Source organism: Drosophila teissieri, chromosome 2L, assembly GCF_016746235.2.
Source record: "Drosophila teissieri strain GT53w chromosome 2L, Prin_Dtei_1.1, whole genome shotgun sequence".
NCBI lineage: Eukaryota > Metazoa > Arthropoda > Insecta > Diptera > Drosophilidae > Drosophila > Drosophila teissieri.
This window is the reverse complement of record NC_053029.1, coordinates 11,305,507-11,322,875: the sequence shown is the minus strand read 5'-3', so window position 1 is coordinate 11,322,875 and position 17,369 is coordinate 11,305,507. Positions and strand designations below refer to the sequence as shown.

The 17,369-nt window shown below is 48.4% G+C and overlaps 2 protein-coding genes and 1 pseudogene across 5 annotated transcripts; all 3 read right to left on the bottom strand.

The window, feature by feature from the left end:
• Window positions 1-49: 49 nt before the first annotated feature.
• On the bottom strand, window positions 50-3,883 carry LOC122618899 (annotated as a pseudogene).
• A 485-nt stretch (window positions 3,884-4,368) lies between these two features.
• On the bottom strand, window positions 4,369-13,430 carry LOC122615579 (mitochondrial carrier protein Rim2). Of its 4 annotated transcripts, XR_006325859.1 has the most exons (8): window positions 12,877-13,430; window positions 6,969-7,194; window positions 6,659-6,729; window positions 6,465-6,596; window positions 6,124-6,397; window positions 5,834-6,051; window positions 5,210-5,396; window positions 4,369-5,155 (listed from the first exon to the last, which is right to left on the bottom strand). XR_006325859.1 is itself a non-coding variant. In XM_043790581.1 (7 exons), exons 1-7 carry the CDS (start codon window positions 12,921-12,923, stop codon window positions 5,270-5,272), a joined length of 1,095 nt encoding a protein of 364 aa, XP_043646516.1. In that variant the 5' UTR covers window positions 12,924-13,430; the 3' UTR covers window positions 4,369-5,269. The 4 variants fall into 4 exon arrangements, 3 of the variants coding, with proteins under 3 accessions (XP_043646516.1, XP_043646528.1, XP_043646536.1); XM_043790581.1 differs by having other exon boundaries at window positions 4,369-5,396; XM_043790593.1 differs by having other exon boundaries at window positions 4,369-5,396; window positions 6,990-7,194.
• A 392-nt stretch (window positions 13,431-13,822) lies between these two features.
• Window positions 13,823-17,010, bottom strand: LOC122615568 (enolase). The gene is made up of 2 exons (XM_043790555.1): window positions 16,796-17,010; window positions 13,823-15,752 (listed from the first exon to the last, which is right to left on the bottom strand). The coding sequence occupies exons 1-2, from the start codon at window positions 16,993-16,995 to the stop codon at window positions 14,438-14,440; spliced, it is 1,515 nt and encodes a 504-aa protein (XP_043646490.1). The 5' UTR covers window positions 16,996-17,010; the 3' UTR covers window positions 13,823-14,437.
• Window positions 17,011-17,369: the final 359 nt, after the last annotated feature.

The following is a 17,369-nucleotide window of genomic DNA, read 5'->3' as shown; positions in this document are numbered from 1 at the left end:
GAACAAACGACAATGGGTCAATGGAGCAAGGAGATGTGGGTAACCTCAACTAATACCCACTGGTAGTTATGGGGTTGAAGTCCTTGAGGTACTCGTCGTTGGGATGACAGAGCGGCAGGCTGTCTGCGAGTTCCTTTTTAGGATTGGTAAGGTGTCGCGCTGCTGGCCTGGAGTAGCCATTTCTCTTGGGAGGCATGGGCTTTTCCTTGCGCGGAATCTCCTGGTGGAGCGAAAGCATTAATAAACTGGCACATCCTCGATTGACTTCTAAACTTACGGGCACCACTGCCACCTGTATTGTATCCGAGAATTTTACTTTGTTCTTCTCGGCCGTTTGTGACTTTGCGGGGGTGGCGGGTGCCTCTCCGTTCGCGGGTGCTGGATTCGCCGGGTTGGACAATATGGATGCAGTGGGCTTCTTCAGCAGCAGGCGCTTCTGGTAGTCCTCGCTGGGGAGCGAGGGCAGCATGGCGGGTATATTGCCAGAGACAAGCGGATGCTGGTAAAACTTCGGCTGATAGGCGGCTGTCGGCGGAGGCGAAGCTGGCAACGTGTTAAACTGACCCAGCTGGGCGCTCTGATCTGGAATGCTTGAAGGCGGAAGACGAGGCAGGGGACTACTAGCCATGGGCAGACCCACCGTCTGGTCCGGCACATCCTGGGACCACACATTGCCTGAAATTATAAACACTGGAAGTGCTGAAGGATTTACTTTAGCAGCCCTTCCTCTTACGAACCATTTGAATGTAGACTCTTTGCGGGCGCCTGCTGCAGACTGTTGGACTTCAGGGTTAGACTCGCCAGCGAAGAGGTTGGTGGCGCCAGCGAAACCTTCGGCAAGGGTGGTCTGAGTTCCGGTTTGGGTATGTTGATTTTGATCATCTCAGCGTTGAACACCTTCGACTTGAACGAGGGCAGCGGTGGCACGTAATTCTTGAGGACCTGCTGGCTTTGTGGCTGACCTGGGCCTAGTCCGGTTTCGGGAGCTGTGAGCGCGCCCTGAACGCGCAACAGGTCCGAGCAGGTGGACAGCGAGCAGGCGGACTCCGAGCGCAGGTCGCAGGTCAGGCTGAGATTGCCGTTGGCACGATCCTCCTCGTGGATTATGGCAGCTGCCTGACTGAAGGCCACCTGGGCGAACTCACTCAGGCTGGAGATGCACTTGGTTAGGTTGTACAGGTCCATGAAGATGTCATAGTCGGCCACATCCTGCGCGATTTCAAAGGCCTCGGCGAATAGGTTTTTGCTGCAAGCAATCACAAGGTTTCAGCATACAAAATGGCATGCTTAGACGAGCTCAACTCACCGCAGCAGATAGAAGCAGAAGCGGCGCTTGAGGTCGTACACCTGATCGCTGAACTCGTCCTTCGTCTCCTCGGAAAGCGTGTGGGCGAATGTCTTGAGCGCTCTGGCCATCAGCTCGATGCGCGGGCGTCGCTGGTCGCCGCCGAAGAACACATAGTTGGCTATCTTGTGCAGCGTAATCAGGCACATGGCTCCGTAGGTCTCCCAGTTGAGGGCGGCCAGCACATTCACCGCCCTGTCCGGCTGCTGCAGCCGCAGATACTTGTCCGCAATGACGTCCGCCGTGAGTCCGGAGTTGTGGATATCGCCGCGCATTCCGGTGCCGCCAAAGATGCGCATGCAGGCCAGCGGACCCTGTTCGTAGATCAGCAGCAGCAGGCAATCTGTCTGGGCGTAGGTGTGCTTAAAAGTGGACAAATCTGGCTTGCGGCTGAAGGCGACACTCAGCAGCGTGGGCTGGGCGACGAAGTAGTGCGACAGATCCAGCAAGCTGGACGGCGTCACACTCTCGCTGACCAGCTGATGGCCAATGGTGGCCAGGGCCAGATCGAAGCACTGCAGCACCGAGCGCTCGTTGGCCACACACAGCATGGGCGGAGTCGCAGTGCCAGGCGCACTGATTGGGCACGATCTCAATCTGGTTGGCGTACTTCGTCGACTGCTGGACCAGTCGTGCAGGCAAATAATTCCGATCGATGCTGCCCAGGAAGAGCTTCTCCTGGTCGGGGCTGAAGGCGAAGAAGCAGATCTGTGCGCCCATTGGAATGGAGGTGATGGCGGTGCCTGCATTTTGCCGGCGGCCAGTTCGTAGGAGCAGATTTCGGCGCTTATGTCGCCCTTGCGGGATACCTTCTGCTCCAGGTGATGATCTGGCTCTCGCTGCTCCGCAGGAAGTCCACGCACAGCGGATCGTTCTCCGACCAGAAATAGGCAATCGATTCCAGCTGCAAACTAAGCAAAGCGATTACATTGAGTGAGTGGATTGCAGTTGAATGGAACTTACCCCTTGATCTTGAAGACATGTATGTTGGCGCGATCCTGATCCCGGACCGTTGGCCTCCAGGGATAGACCTCGTTCTGCGAGGACTGCGTCCAAACCACGAACAGATCGAAGCTGCGTTGACTGTGAGGTGGCGGGATAGTTTGCGCTCTGTGGCGCCCGGTATGATCACGTGGAAGATGCGCGGTCATGTTCGCGATCTTCTCCGGCCCCTGGGAGCGCGCATTTAGGCCGCTGCAGATGCACCACCGTCAGCTGGTTGGTATTGTAGGCCAAGACGATGTGGGAACGGGTGAAAAAAGCTGGCGAGCCAACGAGAAAAAAACGCAAGCGACAAAGCTGAATGAGTGACTCGAACAAAAACATGGAAAGCTGCTGGATGGCGGATGGGGGATAGGGGTTCGGGGTTCGTGCTTGAGGTTCGCATATTTACAGGCAACAAAACAAGCCAGCAGATTAATTAAAAAATTACAATAATTGCATGCCCCTGCATGTGTGCGTGCGGCTGTGTTGGTGTGGGAAAGTGCAAATCAAGTCGCACTTGTTGCAGCGTTGCAGCGGCCAATGCAAATTTCTCCATAACTGCACAAGCAGCGCTCCGCGGAGCAAGGCCAAGATGCCGACTGCACTCTGTCGACTGGGTGATACCCTAGGCTCACTGAGTAATTCGATCCAATGACGAGGAACCCTTAATTAGGCGTGTAGTAACCACTAAATGTTGCGTGCTGGCAATAGAAGCAGGCGCATGTTAACTGATTTTCGAGTTCTGTAAGTTGAGATGCCGAGATGCCCATGCAGATGGCTTGGATGCGATGATGGGCAGGGTGGAGGGCACAACGAGGTGGGATGGTGGGACTTTCGGAGTGAAAAGAGGGAGAGTTGCGCACATACCATCCGTGATGACCTCGGAGGCGAGCTTGCCCACCAGGTACTTCTCGAACACCATGCGCAGGATGTCGCCCGTGTAGATGTCCACGCAAATGTGGGCGATCAGGCCGTGGGAGAAGAGGAGCAGCACCTGCGCCGCGTCCTGCCACTCGGAGTGGATGATCCTGTGCTGGCGCAGCAGATCCTCCAGCTTCTTGAGGTTGTCCTTCAAGCGGCCGGTGGACTTGCGACCGCTGTTCTTCAGCACGGCGAGTCCATTGCGACGCTCCGTGTAGTCGCGCTTGGCCAGGAAGGCGAGGTCCTGCTGCTCCTGCTCCTTGTCGCGCTGCCTGAGGTAGCGGAAGGCGCCCAGGTTCTGGCTCTTGATCCGCACCACATCCTCCCGCACCGTGGTCCAGAAGTGGGTCTCGCTGAGCAGCATATTCAGGCCTCCAGTGCATCGATTTGCATGGTGGAATGGGTGTCAACTCGATTAACAATTCTCTTGATTTGCTGGCGTTGGCCTTTCAAGCTGCTCCAATTGCACCGATTGCTTTCTATCCGGGTTAAGTGCGCTGCTCTTTGGCTGCTCTTTCACTTCTTATTAGGGTTGCTCGCGGAATAGCCGACGATTCAGCACTTGGGCCAGGATTTTTCGCTTTCAGCAAACTTTGTTTATGAAAATAAAATAAACTTGTTGCTCGAAACACTGCTTACGTCACTAGAGACGGCAGTTCGTTACGTGGTTGAGCGTGTTGGCGTTGTTGGAGATGGGCTAGAGCTGCGATCATGCACGTGGTGGTGATCTTCGATGGAGCCAGTTGGTGTTGAACCAGACTATGCTATGTTTTTAGCCCTGACTCAAACCAGGGTCTAAATTTTTGAAATTCTCTTTGCAGCAAAGGAATTTTTTAAAAATGAAACAAATTATTATCTCTGGAATCGGAATCTTAAGTCGGAAGTCTTAAATATTTGCCATAAGCTACTGCTACTTTCGCAGTGTGATGGTAAGCTAGTAAATCACTTCAAATCAGTTAGTTGGGGAAGAAACGTATTATCTTGGCCAAATCGGCTTATCTCATCTCGCTTTTATGGCCGGCAGACTGGTTTTCCAAGACGAACTATGTTCGAGGGTCTGCAGACGATGGGCGATAAGAATTAGAGCTCAGGCGACATAAAACAGCAAACAAGTGGGATATTTTTAAACAAAATTGTTGTATTTATTGATTTCACCAGCAAATTTGGATTGCAATCAATTATTCACAGTGGTTTCCTTAGTTATCAGTGAAATACATTTTTTGGGGGGAAGTATGGCTCGCTGCGGAGCTCACTAACTAGCTAATTAGTGGACTAAATAAACAGCAATGATAATAGTATTAACATAACTAAAGTAGTGGTAGAGTAATGGTAACTAAATTGTATATCGCACTTGAGGAAACTTAACGCAAACGTGTACAAATTAAGGCTAGCGTACGTATGGGATCGGTCGGTTCTACAATATGTATATATATATAGAGCGGCATCTACTGGCAACTGCGGCCGATTCAACATTTTGTGCTTACAACTAAGAAAACTAGGCCGTATTGCAACGCCAGTGGACTCACTCTTCAACTATTTACAACACACTCTCAGCGAAAATAACGAATCGAGTCCTATTTACACTATATCAAGTATCCAAGTATCCGCGTATCCAAGAATCAACCACATTTATACACTCAATATATATTGTAACTTTAACTAAATAGCAGCCTTTTTGAATTTTGATAACGTTTCCCTTGCAGATCCTTCTGTAGCATACAGCAGCAAAATGGGTTTCAGTTTGGATGGTGCACTTCGATGCTGGTGCGTGTTTCTTACTTCTCATCTCTCAATTTGTATTGTTGGCCAACGTTCAACGTCTAACGTCTTAAGTCTATCGAGTTCGTTTCATGTGTGACTTAGAAGCTAGTTAACTAAGAATTTGCGCTCGTTGGTTTGGATCGTCTAAAAACGGGGTAAGATTACAAATTACAATTAAGTTGCAGCAGTCGCGTCTACATATGCACAGATTGGGTTCCTCCTCCTAGTTTTCGTTAACCAGTCCTTTTTGAAAGGCCTCTAAAAGTCGTAGAACTCGTTCGATTTGTTGTTGAAGCGCCGCGTGAGCACATAGACCACTGCCTCGTAGGTGGCCATCATGATCGCCGTGTTGGGAATCTGTCGCACCAGCTGCGTGGCCAAGCCTCTGTGAAGTAGTAAAAAGTACAATTAGCAATTAGTAGGAGAATTTGCGGTGCCAGAGCCCCCATATAAAACACACGGAGTGAGCACGCTCGCGAGTGATAATCAAATTAAGGTAAACAAACAGAAATATGCGACGCAAAAGAATTTAAATAGATTTCGCGAATTCGTGGGTGGCGCATTATGGCAATTCATTAGCTATCATCGAGCAGAAAAGTGTGTTTTTATAAAGTGCATATATATTTCATAAATAACATTTTAAAAAGTCGATTTGAAGAGGGGTTCCCTTTGGTGCTGTGGGATTTTCTAAACCTCAGTCAAATGTCAAGGCAATTGAGGGATTTAATCTACTTTAAGGTGCATTTAAAAGGGAATTTTCTGAGCAAGGGAATCCCGAACTGATTGCTTTGGAAAATCCCCCATACTATCCATTTTACCCACCTGTAGAGTCCTGCCCTGCCCTCCTCCTTCCAAACGGTGTGCAAGGTCTGCCAGAAGGAGTTGTACTTGTTGCCCTCCTCCCGCAGACGAGTGCGTGCCACTTCATGGGGGTAGGCGATGCAGGAGGCGATTGTTTTGGACACAGCGCCGGCCATCATGAACTCCAGGAAGTCGCGCGACCCCTTGGTGTCCGTATGCCGCTGATTCCGCTGCTCCAGCTGACACAAACACGACAATAAGTTGAAGTGCAACTTGGCAAGTGCCAGTTGGCATTAAATGCAGCTACTTACCAACTTGGACTTGATGAACTCGTAGATGACAAAGTGAACCATGGTCTCGCAGATACCAAAGTAGCTGGCCGTGATGCCCTTGTAGAAGGCGGCCACACCACCCTGGGCGTAGACCCGCTCGATGCACTGCCGCACGGTCATCTGCACCTTGGAGTTGTAGTCCAGCTGCATGCGCGTCTTCACAAACCAAATGGGATTCGTGGCCGTGGAGGAGACGAAGCCGGCACTTGCCGCACTCATGATGTGCACCAGTGGCGAGTCGCGTTCAACAAAGCTGCGGATTCAGGTGCGGCAATCAATGGGGCTGCCCAGTTGGATGTACAGCGATCAAGCGGACTTACCCCAGACTGTTGAGCGTGTTTTTGGTTTGCGAGTAGGTGCAGAAGTAAATGGCACGGGATGGGGCCACGCCCACGAGATTCGGACCCAGCCCCTTGAACAGGGCGCGTGGACCCTCGTTCTGGACGATATGCCTGCAAGTGCAGCAATAAGCATAAAGTATTCTAGTATATGGGAGAGGATAAAGTTGACTCACCGCAGGCACTGCACGATGCTCATGGACTTGGGCGTTGTGGATGAGATGCCGCAGTGTGAAATGGCCATGATCTGCAAGGCAAAAACAGGTTGAGTTAGTAAACCACTCCAATCCCAGGCTGGCGGCAATGGAGATGAAGGCATCGATGGAATCGATCGAAGGTGGAACGAGACCGCTCGTTACGCAGGCATCGGGAGTCGGGTTTTAGCTTGTTAGGATGCAGTGGCAGTGGCTTAGATGCAGTGGGCAGTGGGCAGTGGGCGGTGGGTTAGATGGGCATGAGAGAATAGGTAAAAGAAGTTGGTACTACCCTACGCACACCCCCAATCACCTGTGGCTGTGATCTGTTACGTAATATCGTTGTGCTTAGCTTACGTCGTTGTTCCGGCCGCAGCAGCTCCGATTGGCCACCATTCGCCGGTCCTCCGGCGTTCTCCGCCAGCCGCGTGGGCGTCATGAACGCCGTGGAGCTCTGCAGACGCGTCTTCACCACCTCCAGGGGGCATGTGACCACGGCACCCACTGTGCCAGCGGATCTGCGCGCATGAAAATAAAACAAAACAAAACAGGCCCAAGTAAGTAATCTCATCCAAAAATAGGAACCTATATGACTTAAATCAAGAAACTTCCTCTAAAGTAAGTTACATTTCCCACTCTTAATTCTTTTCTTCAACTTTTAGGTTTCTTAAATTCAACTTTTAGGTTTTTAAATTCAACTTTTAGGTTTTGAATTCAACTTTTAGGTTTCTTAAATTGCTTGGCAGACATAAATAGAACTAAAAGTCCTTTAAAGTGTACGTACATACTCGCATATGCCGCCCCATTTTCAATGGCAAATGTTCAACTATGAGTAACACAAAAATAAATCTCATTTGGCAATCAAGCAGGCAGAAAAATATCTGTTTCCCAAACTCGTATTTCTTGGATTTGCGCAATTCGCCGGCTAAAAATGTGCTTCCATTCCGTGCATATAGCACATATAGTATAGCCCACTACTTGAGCACCCTGTCCCATGTCCCCTGCCAATCCAATCCATTCCATTTCCATTTCGATTTAAGTGATGGCCACTCTTGATTGGCTGCATCGGAAATGAGTGGCGTTTGCCTAATGCAATGGAAGGGTGGAAATCTGGGGGGAGCGGGCAGGAAGGAGCAGCTGCTGTCCACCAAGTGGCATTATAGTTATGGAACATTTTCCATTTCGATGCGTTGCAAATTCCAAGTGCAAGTAAGTAAGTAAGTAAGGCAAGGTCGACTGATTCGATTTGTTTACTGAGCTGCGAAAAAGCACAAGGAGATGCAAATGGAGCTACATGAAGATCTGTAGTCTTTCTATCACTGAAATAGCCCATTTAGCACTCAGGTGCAGGCGAGCCACCTTAACCTTGACTTCTGGTTTACCCAAGATTAATAACTTGTTTGCACGGCGGAGCAAGAGTGCCCCCAAAAATTAATTATACACGACCTTTCCCAAAAGCCAACACAGTTGCCTCTATCGATGGGGAAAACAGCAGCTGGGAACTCGGCTATCTAGAAAGATAGGGGCGCCTGTTTGCAGAAGCATAGCTCGTGATCGCCAACTTGTAAATTGCCAGTTGGCAGTTGGCAACTGGGAATTGGTAATGGTGAATCCCCATAATCGGCGGCAATAAACTCGCGAAAGGGGAAAAGGTTATGCAACTCAGCAGCGGAAATTGAGTGGCAGTGGAAAAGGCGGCCAGAAGTTTGATCGATGAGCTTGGATACTTGGATACTTTGGGGACAGACACGAATGGCTGGCTGGCTGCCCTAATCCCGGAGCAATAAAGTAGTAAAAATAACATTCATAACATTTAATCAGCCGTCTGGCGTCGTTTGATTTCGCAAATCTGGAGGCGATTGCTGCGATTCCCGGCTATGGCAATCCAGTGCAAACTGGTTGCGGACTGACCCGGCTCTACTTGCGATAACCTTTGCTGCCTGCCAGCGCATGAATTGCACTGACCGCACAAAAGCAGCCCCTTATCAGCAGGTCCATTAGGGAGCTACGTCCATTGGGCATTGGAGCACTTCTACGGCTGCCCGATCCGCCTGGAATCTGGTATGTCTAATGGCTATGACATAATGGAACCTGCGGCCAATTATCTCAGTGGCTAACTAAACACGCCATATGCTGGATAATCTGAATGCTTTCCCTTCATCCTACATCCTTTCATAACAATGAAACGGACTTGATCAATGCATTCCCCTATTTGAATTTAATTAGCATCTCTTTGGCGAGAATGAGGCTAACTGCTACCCATTCCAATTTACCCAGACAGTTGGACAAACAATCCAGGCATAAGTCGGCATTCAGGGGAACGATTAATGACTCGATTCACCAGTTGCAAGTGACGAAGCAGCAATTAAAGTGTGATAAATGAGGGGTAATATTAGAGGGCAGATGATCTAGAGCACAGCTCGAACTATTGGATACCCATTGAGCTATAAATCAAGCAAAAGGGCCAGTCATGCTCACGAGCTCAGACTAAAAGCGCCACAAAGTAGATCGCAGTACGAGCTCAATCGCAAATAAATCCGTGGATAAATATTGAGTCAATCACTTAAAGAGTTTCTCTGTGGCGCGTCTGTAGAGCATGTGAAATGCTCAATTAGTGAGGTGTACATGTGCATCCAAGTTCGTTTGGTCCGATATATCTATATCTATATATATATTTGCATATATGTAGCTACTCCCGATCGATGGCCTTTGACGACGCATGTGCGAGAATCGTGCATTTTGCATTCACATTAACCGGTGCGACTTATCTGTTCCTTGACATTCCTGCCGAAAAAACACACGCGTTGCGGAGATAAGAGCGCCAATTGTGGACCCGCAGACTTCGTCTATGGGGGTAGGTAAAGGTAAAAGGGGAGCACACGAATTCGGTGTGATAATTCCTCTGGGGAAATGCGTCAGCTCTGCTGGGGTGACTTTTGTCCAGGTGCTCGAGGCAAAGACGACTGATAAAGACGCCTGCTTCTCGGGCAGACTTTGCTTATCACTGCGAATATAGTACGCGCTTTTCAATGGTTTTTGCGTTTCGCAGACCTGCGTTTTCAGCTTATCAATGCCGTTTTTGTTTCACGTTTTTTCTTTCTTTGGCTCCTGCTGCTTTTGGCTACTTTAAAGATTACGAAATCTATGGAAAGTTTTCAATGTTATTGTTTATGGGTCAAAGGAATCGAAGGTTGGGGAGTAGCTCTGTGTGCTAAGCAAATTCAGATTGATTACTTGCAGAACTATGATAGAGTTAACCCACTTTTTTCAAATACAACTTGGCACGCGAGCTTCTATATCTATATCTTCTATGTGAAGATTCCTCTTCGCATTTCTCGCTTCCGCATATATCTGAAAATGTGTGTCTAGATCAAGAGTGCTATAAACACAACGCCCTTGACATAATTTCAGCATGAGAAGTAGTTTAAAATAAATATGAATATCATTTCGAGTCATACGCAGAATGAAATGTACCTTTTTCATTAAGGTTTCCTCCTTGCTACCTTTTAAGTTGAACAAAAATGAAGCAGTCTTTGAAATATGCGTACGTGCGGAGAGCAGAGCTCGCAAATAACAGTTGACCGTTTCTTGCACTCACCAAATAACTGTTTTATGCGCACCACTTGCGCAAAAAATCAGACAAGAACCGTTCACCAGTGTCTCTTGAACGAATGGTCTGTGCTCAACCAAAAACCAATTTCGTGTTTCCCTATTGCTCTGCTTATTCGCTGACCGTTTTGCAACGAGCGAAGAAAATAAAAGTCTTTTGCATTTGCATTTGTGTATGTACATATATGCGAAATATCAGTCAACTTGTAAGTCACACGTGCTTGTGGAGTGCGTATGAAGTGTTTTAATTTTTGTGCCAAAAAAAAAAATTGTTTGCTAAGCTTTGTTTAAAAGGCACTGAAGACAAAAGACCGTTTACGATGAGTCTTTCGTTTTTTCGGTCTTCTGCTGACCCTCAACGAGCGAGCGTTCAGCTGGCTCGCTCTCTCTGAGTTGTTGTTGAGTGAGCATAACAAGAACCACGCGACTGAGAACAGTTGACCGAAAACCAAAACAAAGAGAAACGAAAAGTTCTGTTCAGAGCGAGAGCACTCGCGCGTCGTCTATTTCGGTTGTGTTCGAGTGCAGACCGCGAAACGAAAAACGGTTGACAGTTATTTGCGAGCTATGGCGGAGAGACACGAATGAAAAACATTTTGTTGGATATTTTAAACTGGTCGAGCAAGATGTAAACAAATGCCGGCTGATGGAAAAGTTTGGGGTATTATACTGATATAAGAAGCGAAAGAAAGCAGAGCAGGAACCGCAAGAGCCAAGTGCAACTGGTAGCCAGAGTGACATTGCCATTATCCCCGAGACCCCATAGAACACCTTGGGGTTCTGTTGTTTGTGGCAACTTGCATTCCCCACTTGCAATCGCCTTCAACTGAGTCAGTGTGCCAGAAAAAGTTTATTTGCCTGTTCTGTGGCTGTGGCTGTCTCGCTGAGAACCAAAACAAATTCGAAATCGCTTGCCAAGCTCAATTTAGAATTGTTTCTAGACGAACAGCAGCAGATACTCGTATGTAGGAAGCGAACAATGCACCACCTATTTATTATACCTATTATTATATGTGCGCAATGTGGTGTGCCAAATCGAAAGTTTCAGGGAATAGATCAGTCACTTTGCAAATACCTTACTATACACAAAGTAAACTACAAATGCCAGCTACTTATAAATGCCCAAAGTAAGCTGTTTTCCGATCTTGGAACAATATTAGGCATGCATTCAAAGCAATGTGCACTGTGCACTGCCCTCTTCAACTTATGTAAGCCCCTTGGAGGCCTCTGGTGGCCGATTAGATGGATGTCGCTTGATTGTTTGCCGAGCGGCTTACTGGCGGCGATAGCAATGTGTGGAGGCTTGTTTTCCCAACATGCACCAACACGAGATACGCGGGAGGCGACGCCAAGTGGGCGGCGCCCAGCACAACTGAGGTATTAGCTGCTAGCCAGCTCAGGTTGCAACGTGCATGTCGCGCCTCGTATTTCCAGTACTAAGCATATGTGCCAGCAGCTCGTTAGACACAGATACAGATACGAATACGAATACGGATAGGGATGCATGTGGACAGGGAGTCCTACGACCAATTGTGCGACTGCTTTTGCACCGCTGATAAGTGGACTTGCACTGCCGGCCGGCAAATTGCCCGGAAAGACCTGATTGCCGCTGTGGCGTTGGCATTAGAAGTGGAATTACTAGTGCGGGTCATGCTATCAAAGGCCTCCACCAAGGTCACTGCAATCAAAATATTGAAAAGCTCTATATTGAGCTCTATAAATAAAGTAAAGCATTAAAGATACACATTTGTTTACTACACAGAATGTAAATATCAAGCAAAAATACTCAACGAAGCTCGGAGTTGTGGAGCATGAATAACAAAGCCCAGATTCAGTTCGTTTCCCGATTGACCAGGGGCTCGTCTTGGTGCTGGAAACTGGTTTCCCGCTGGGGGCGGAACTGATGTGCCGGGCTGTTGTGTGTGTAGGGTGCAGGTGAAAACACAAATAAATTCAGATGCGACGCGTCTAAAAATAGCCACACAAAACAAACAGCGGCCACAAAAGGCACAAGGGAAACGACAACAACAACAAAGCAATTGAAGCCTGTCCAGGCGAATGGGAATAAATCCAATTGGACATTGCCTGGGGGAAATTGAACCCAGAAGTGCTCTCTTTATGGATGTTTCTTCGTTGCAGGCATTTCATCAATTGTGTTCTGTGTTCTGTTATGTTCTGTTCGGTTCTGTATTTCGCTCATTTCAGCTGCGATTTCAACAGCGATTTCAGCAGCTGTCGCTGCCGAACAACAAACATGGCCAAAAGCACGTGAACGCGGCGTGCTTTCCTCCCCAAGATCAGATTGTGTCTTCCCTGCTCTGGCGGCCTTTCTTTTCCGGACTCCTCGCGCTCCTCGATCTCCTCGCTTTCCTCGCTTTTGGCAATGGCGCCAAAAAAAAAAGTTCACTTTGCGTCCCATTCGCGAGCCAAATCTAATCGCAATTGCGACGTTCTCGCCCCACAATTACAATCAAAGGCCGGGCAAACCGGTTTCAACTATGGTGATCGCCTGACCTGCGATAAGACGCAGTAGAGGCAGTGGCTCTGGGTGGCTCTGGAATCCAGACTCTGGCTCTGCGGGGGCTACTTCCCCGCCGGCAATCAGGTGGATGAGGGTGTCGGCCGTGTTCTGGGCCATCTTCGCTGCCTGCCCAGTTCCGGGATCTGCGCCTCCTCCTCCGCTTCCTGCGACGGATTGGGCAGCTAGTGACTGGGAGTTAACGCGCACTTGGTTTTTTTAAGGGGAACGCACTGTATTTGTAAGGCACGTTGTGGGCGGAGGGGTAACGAACGAGGGGGGGAGCTGAGGCCCCAGGAGGAGGGGCTCTTGACCCGCTCAGCACGCACTCCTCTTCCTCTTGCCACTGGCCACTTGCCACTTGCCACTTTCTATTGTCCTTTGAACTTTGTGGGCTTTCGCTGCGATGTGATTTTGCAACTTTGCGGCAACGGTTGGTTATGCAACTGCAGTGCTTGCAGCGTATGAGCGGTAACTTAACCTACGGTTAGCCTAGGCGCGCAGTTAAAGTCCGTCGGTCGACCGGTGGACTGATTCGATTTCGAGCTCGCCGATCCTGAGCGTTTGTGATTTAAGTTTGCAGTAATTTATTTTTGATCCGCTGTGGAAAACACGTCCATCAGAGTGACCGCACTGCGACTGGGGAAACATGCCGCCGCCATGAGGCTGCAAGAAAATGCCTAAAAATTCCCCACGAATTGGGGGAAAAGTGTGGTTCAGGGCGCCACTTTGTGCGCCGGTTTGGGCCACCCTAGAAATTCAAATCCGTTTCAAGCAAGTTGAATAAGCTTATTGAAATACAGTGGTGGAAAGCAAAAATAAAGATTGAAACAAAAAAGATCATATTAAAATTTTAATAAATTAATTTATCTGTTTAAGGTAAAACAATCTGAGCAAGCCAACACAATGTTTTTTTTCAATTTTTAATTTTAATTTCTATATTACTTGCACATTTTGAAGATCCCTTACCAGCTTTCACAAGGTCTGGCAACGCCACAAGCGAGTTTAAAAGAATATAGTAGTTTTTATACTTTTATTTCACATCAACAACAAATCTGAATACGTTTAATATTTGGTGTACTATTCCATCTGCCAAAGGTCTCGACTACTGAACACCGTGTACTCGATGAGAATATTTCAACAGCTTTCCGCTTAAATTCTATGTATGTCTCAACAATGGTTTTCGAACCGTTTTCGAAATGAACAACAATTGTTTTCGAACCATTTTTGAAGTGAATAACTGTCTGTTTGTGGGTTTTGGTGTTTGTGTAGATCAATTTATAATTTCAAAACGATTACAGCGACTACAGTGAAGATATTCCAAGAGCGCGGCAACTGAACGAACATCTCGCACATAGTGTTTAGTGTTTTTTGGGCTTTTTGTTTATAAATAATGATTAGATCAAGGTTTAACATTGATAATAATGTCTAGTAACGAAGCATAGAGACAGCAAATGGGTTTGGTAGTTTAATTCTGATGTACTTGTGCGCCAGACACAAATTCCGAAAGTTGAAGTTCGACGAGCACCTGCACCGCCGCCCTTCCTTGGATCTACTGCGTCCAGCTCCCTTCTCCAAGATCCAGATCTCATTCGATGGGGCTGGTGTGGTTGGAATTTCGAAGTGGCCTGCGCTTACTGCGGCTTCCTGAACGACTTGCCGGCGAACTTGACGCCAGCGCCGATCTCCTCCTCGATGCGCAGGATCTGGTTGTACTTGGCCAGACGCTCCGAGCGGCAGGGAGCTCCGGTCTTGATCTGGCCGGTGGACAGACCCACCACCAGGTCACCGATGAACGAGTCCTCGGTCTCGCCGGAACGGTGAGAGACCATGGTGCCCCAGCCGTTCTGCTTGGCCAGCAGATGGGCGGCAATGGACTCGGTCACGGTACCGATCTGGTTGACCTTCAGGAGCAGGCAGTTGCAGGCCTTCTTCTCCACGGCGGTGGCAATGCGCTTGGGGTTGGTCACGGTCAGATCATCGCCCACGATCTGGATGCTGGTGGAGCCGGTCAGGTTGGTCCAGGCCTCCCAGTGGTCCTGGTCGAAGGGATCCTCAATCGAGACGATGGGGAAGTCCTTGATGAACTCCTGGTACAGGTTGGCCAGCTTGTCAGCGGGCAGCCACTGCGCCTTGTCGCTCTTCTCGTTCTTGAAGTCCAGATCGTACTGGCCATCCTTGTAGAACTCGGAAGCGGCAACATCCATGCCGATCTCGATCTTGCCGGTGTAGCCGGCCTTGGCGATGGCATCGCTGATCAGGTTCAGGGCCTCCTTGTTGGACTGGATGTTGGGGGCGAAGCCGCCCTCATCGCCCACGGCGGTGGCGTCCAGACCGAACTTGGCCTTGATCACGTTCTTCAGGTGGTGGTACACCTCGGAGCCCATCTTCATGGCCTCTGTGAAGCTGGTGGCGCCGGTGGGCAGGATCATGAACTCCTGCATGGCCAGCTTGTTGCCGGCGTGGCTGCCTCCGTTGATCACGTTGAAAGCGGGCACTGGCAGGATGATGTCCTTGTTGCCAGCCAGATCGGCAATGTGTTTGTACAGCGGCACCGCCTTCTTGGCGGCACCAGCCTTGGCCACGGCCAGGGAAACACCCAGGATGGCGTTGGCTCCGAACTTGCTCTTGTTCTCGGTGCCGTCCAACTTGATCATGAAGTTGTCGATGGCAGCCTGGTCGACCACATCCAGATTGGCCTTGATCAGCTCGGGGCCCAGGGTGTCGTTCACATGGCCGACGGCCTTCAGCACCGACTTGCCGTGGTAGTTGGCCTTGTCGTTGTCGCGCAGCTCCAGAGCCTCGTGGACACCGGTGGAGGCGCCAGAGGGGACGGCGGCACGGAAGAGTCCCAGCTCGGTGGTCAGGTCTACCTCCACGGTGGGGTTGCCACGGGAGTCGTAGATCTGACGGGCCTTGATCGCTTTGATGGTCATCTCGTTGCTGTCACTGCAAAAACCAAAGTCCACGAGGACGGCGAATTAGTGTTTTTGCTATCAGTGGTTTCAATCTAGGCATGGTGTTCTATCAAATGGCTGACCGCAGACGAGGCCTTTCGGTGGTAATGGTGGATGTGCTCCAGAATATTCCCGAAATCCCCGCCATTGCTTGAAAACTTGAGGTTTTTAAATTCAAAGATGGCCAAATTGTGACTGAATTGACAGTTGAATGAAATGAAATGTTTGGTAATGCGGTGAAATATTCTGAAATTTGTTGAAATCCCGAAAAATGGGTACCATAAAGGAACTAGGAAATCCTTAAAAGGAAGTGAAAAGAGGATATGGCTTAGTTATATTTTAGCCTTTTGTGTCAAAACATTGATATATGTACATATGTAAATGTATATGGGAACTATAGTATATAAACTTTATTTGTGCAAAGAACTGTAATCACTTGCTATTTGAGCGGCGAGTGGTGCAAGTTTATGTATCCCCACTTGGGTGTGACTTTCTCCACGGAATACTAGTATTCTCGAAATGCCCCCTCTGCGTTTTCTATATTTAATTTGTCTTCAGATTTCAGTTAAATATTTCTAAAATTATTTAGAGTCACTGACACGGGCGGCATTTCCCGCTTTGCCGCTTTTCCGCTTTCTCAGTGGGAGAGTTTTTCAGTTTTCTCTCTGCGAACAACCGAATGACCTCTAAGCTACTTTTAAAGGTCAGACCCAAAGTGAGGCGTCCAGCAAAGCCGCACTACGTGGAAAAGTTGCGAAAAACGAAAGTATCCCACTGCAGCGATACGGCAATTTGCTGTCAATTGAAATTATTAGATTTGTGCAATTAGATCGATTGGAAATGTACGAAAATGAGCCACTTGAAAATTTGCACAGCACCGTTTGTTAGATAATCGCGCGGAAATCGCTTGCGAAAAATGCCCGATTTTCAAGCCTTTCGATTGCGAGTGATCTTTATGAGGTTCGCAGATAAAACAATTAAATATTTTCATAAGCTGGATGCACAAACACACACCAAGTCTAGCGTTATACATACCAAGTACTTTTGCGGATCTGCACAAATTTAAATCCAGATGAGAACTGGCTGACTGCTGATTTGCTTCTGAAACGCGGCGAAACCGCGGAGAAACCGCTCGCCGATTTTTCGCTGCCCGCTAGCGACGACAAAAAGCGCAGACGCAGAAACTCAATGTTAGTAATGGAAGTCCTCCTGCATATTCCCGAGATCCAAGCCATTGTGTGAATATTTAAAAGACGTCGGGGAAAACGCTATTCATTTGGAACTTAAAAGAAACAGTAATAGTATCAGTTTAAATATATATTAAGTTTCATTATATAAATCTTTTACTGTGATACAAACTATATGATTAATTATTGTAAATAAACTTAAAAGCTCAGCTTAGGCGATGTTTTTTCGCCCACCTCTAGATGTATGTTAAAAGAGAGGGCCACTTACTTGTACTCTTCTTTATATGTATGCGTTTCCAGGTGCTCGCCGGTTTTCAGTGTGGGGGTGCGTTTTTCCCTTTTTTGTTGTTGCTGCTGGTATGTTTCCTATATTTTTTGGGGAAAATTGACCTTCGCACAAGGTTAGATGAACTGGGATCCAC

Excerpts from the sequence above, each read along its gene's own strand:
- LOC122615579 (XM_043790581.1), bottom strand. The coding sequence starts at position 12,923 with ATGGCCCAGAACACGGCCGACACCCTCATCCACCTGATTGCCGGCGG. Across the intron at positions 6,052-6,123 it reads AGTTCATCAAGTCCAAGTTG|CTGGAGCAGCGGAATCAGCG; the intron begins GTAAGTAGCTGC and ends TGTTTGTGTCAG. Across the intron at positions 5,397-5,833 it reads GGCAGGGCAGGACTCTACAG|AGGCTTGGCCACGCAGCTGG; the intron begins GTGGGTAAAATG and ends ACTACTTCACAG.
- LOC122615568 (XM_043790555.1), bottom strand. The coding sequence starts at position 16,995 with ATGGCTTGGATCTCGGGAATATGCAGGAGGACTTCCATTACTAACATT. Across the intron at positions 15,753-16,795 it reads CAGATCCGCAAAAGTACTTG|TGACAGCAACGAGATGACCA; the intron begins GTATGTATAACG and ends TGGTTTTTGCAG.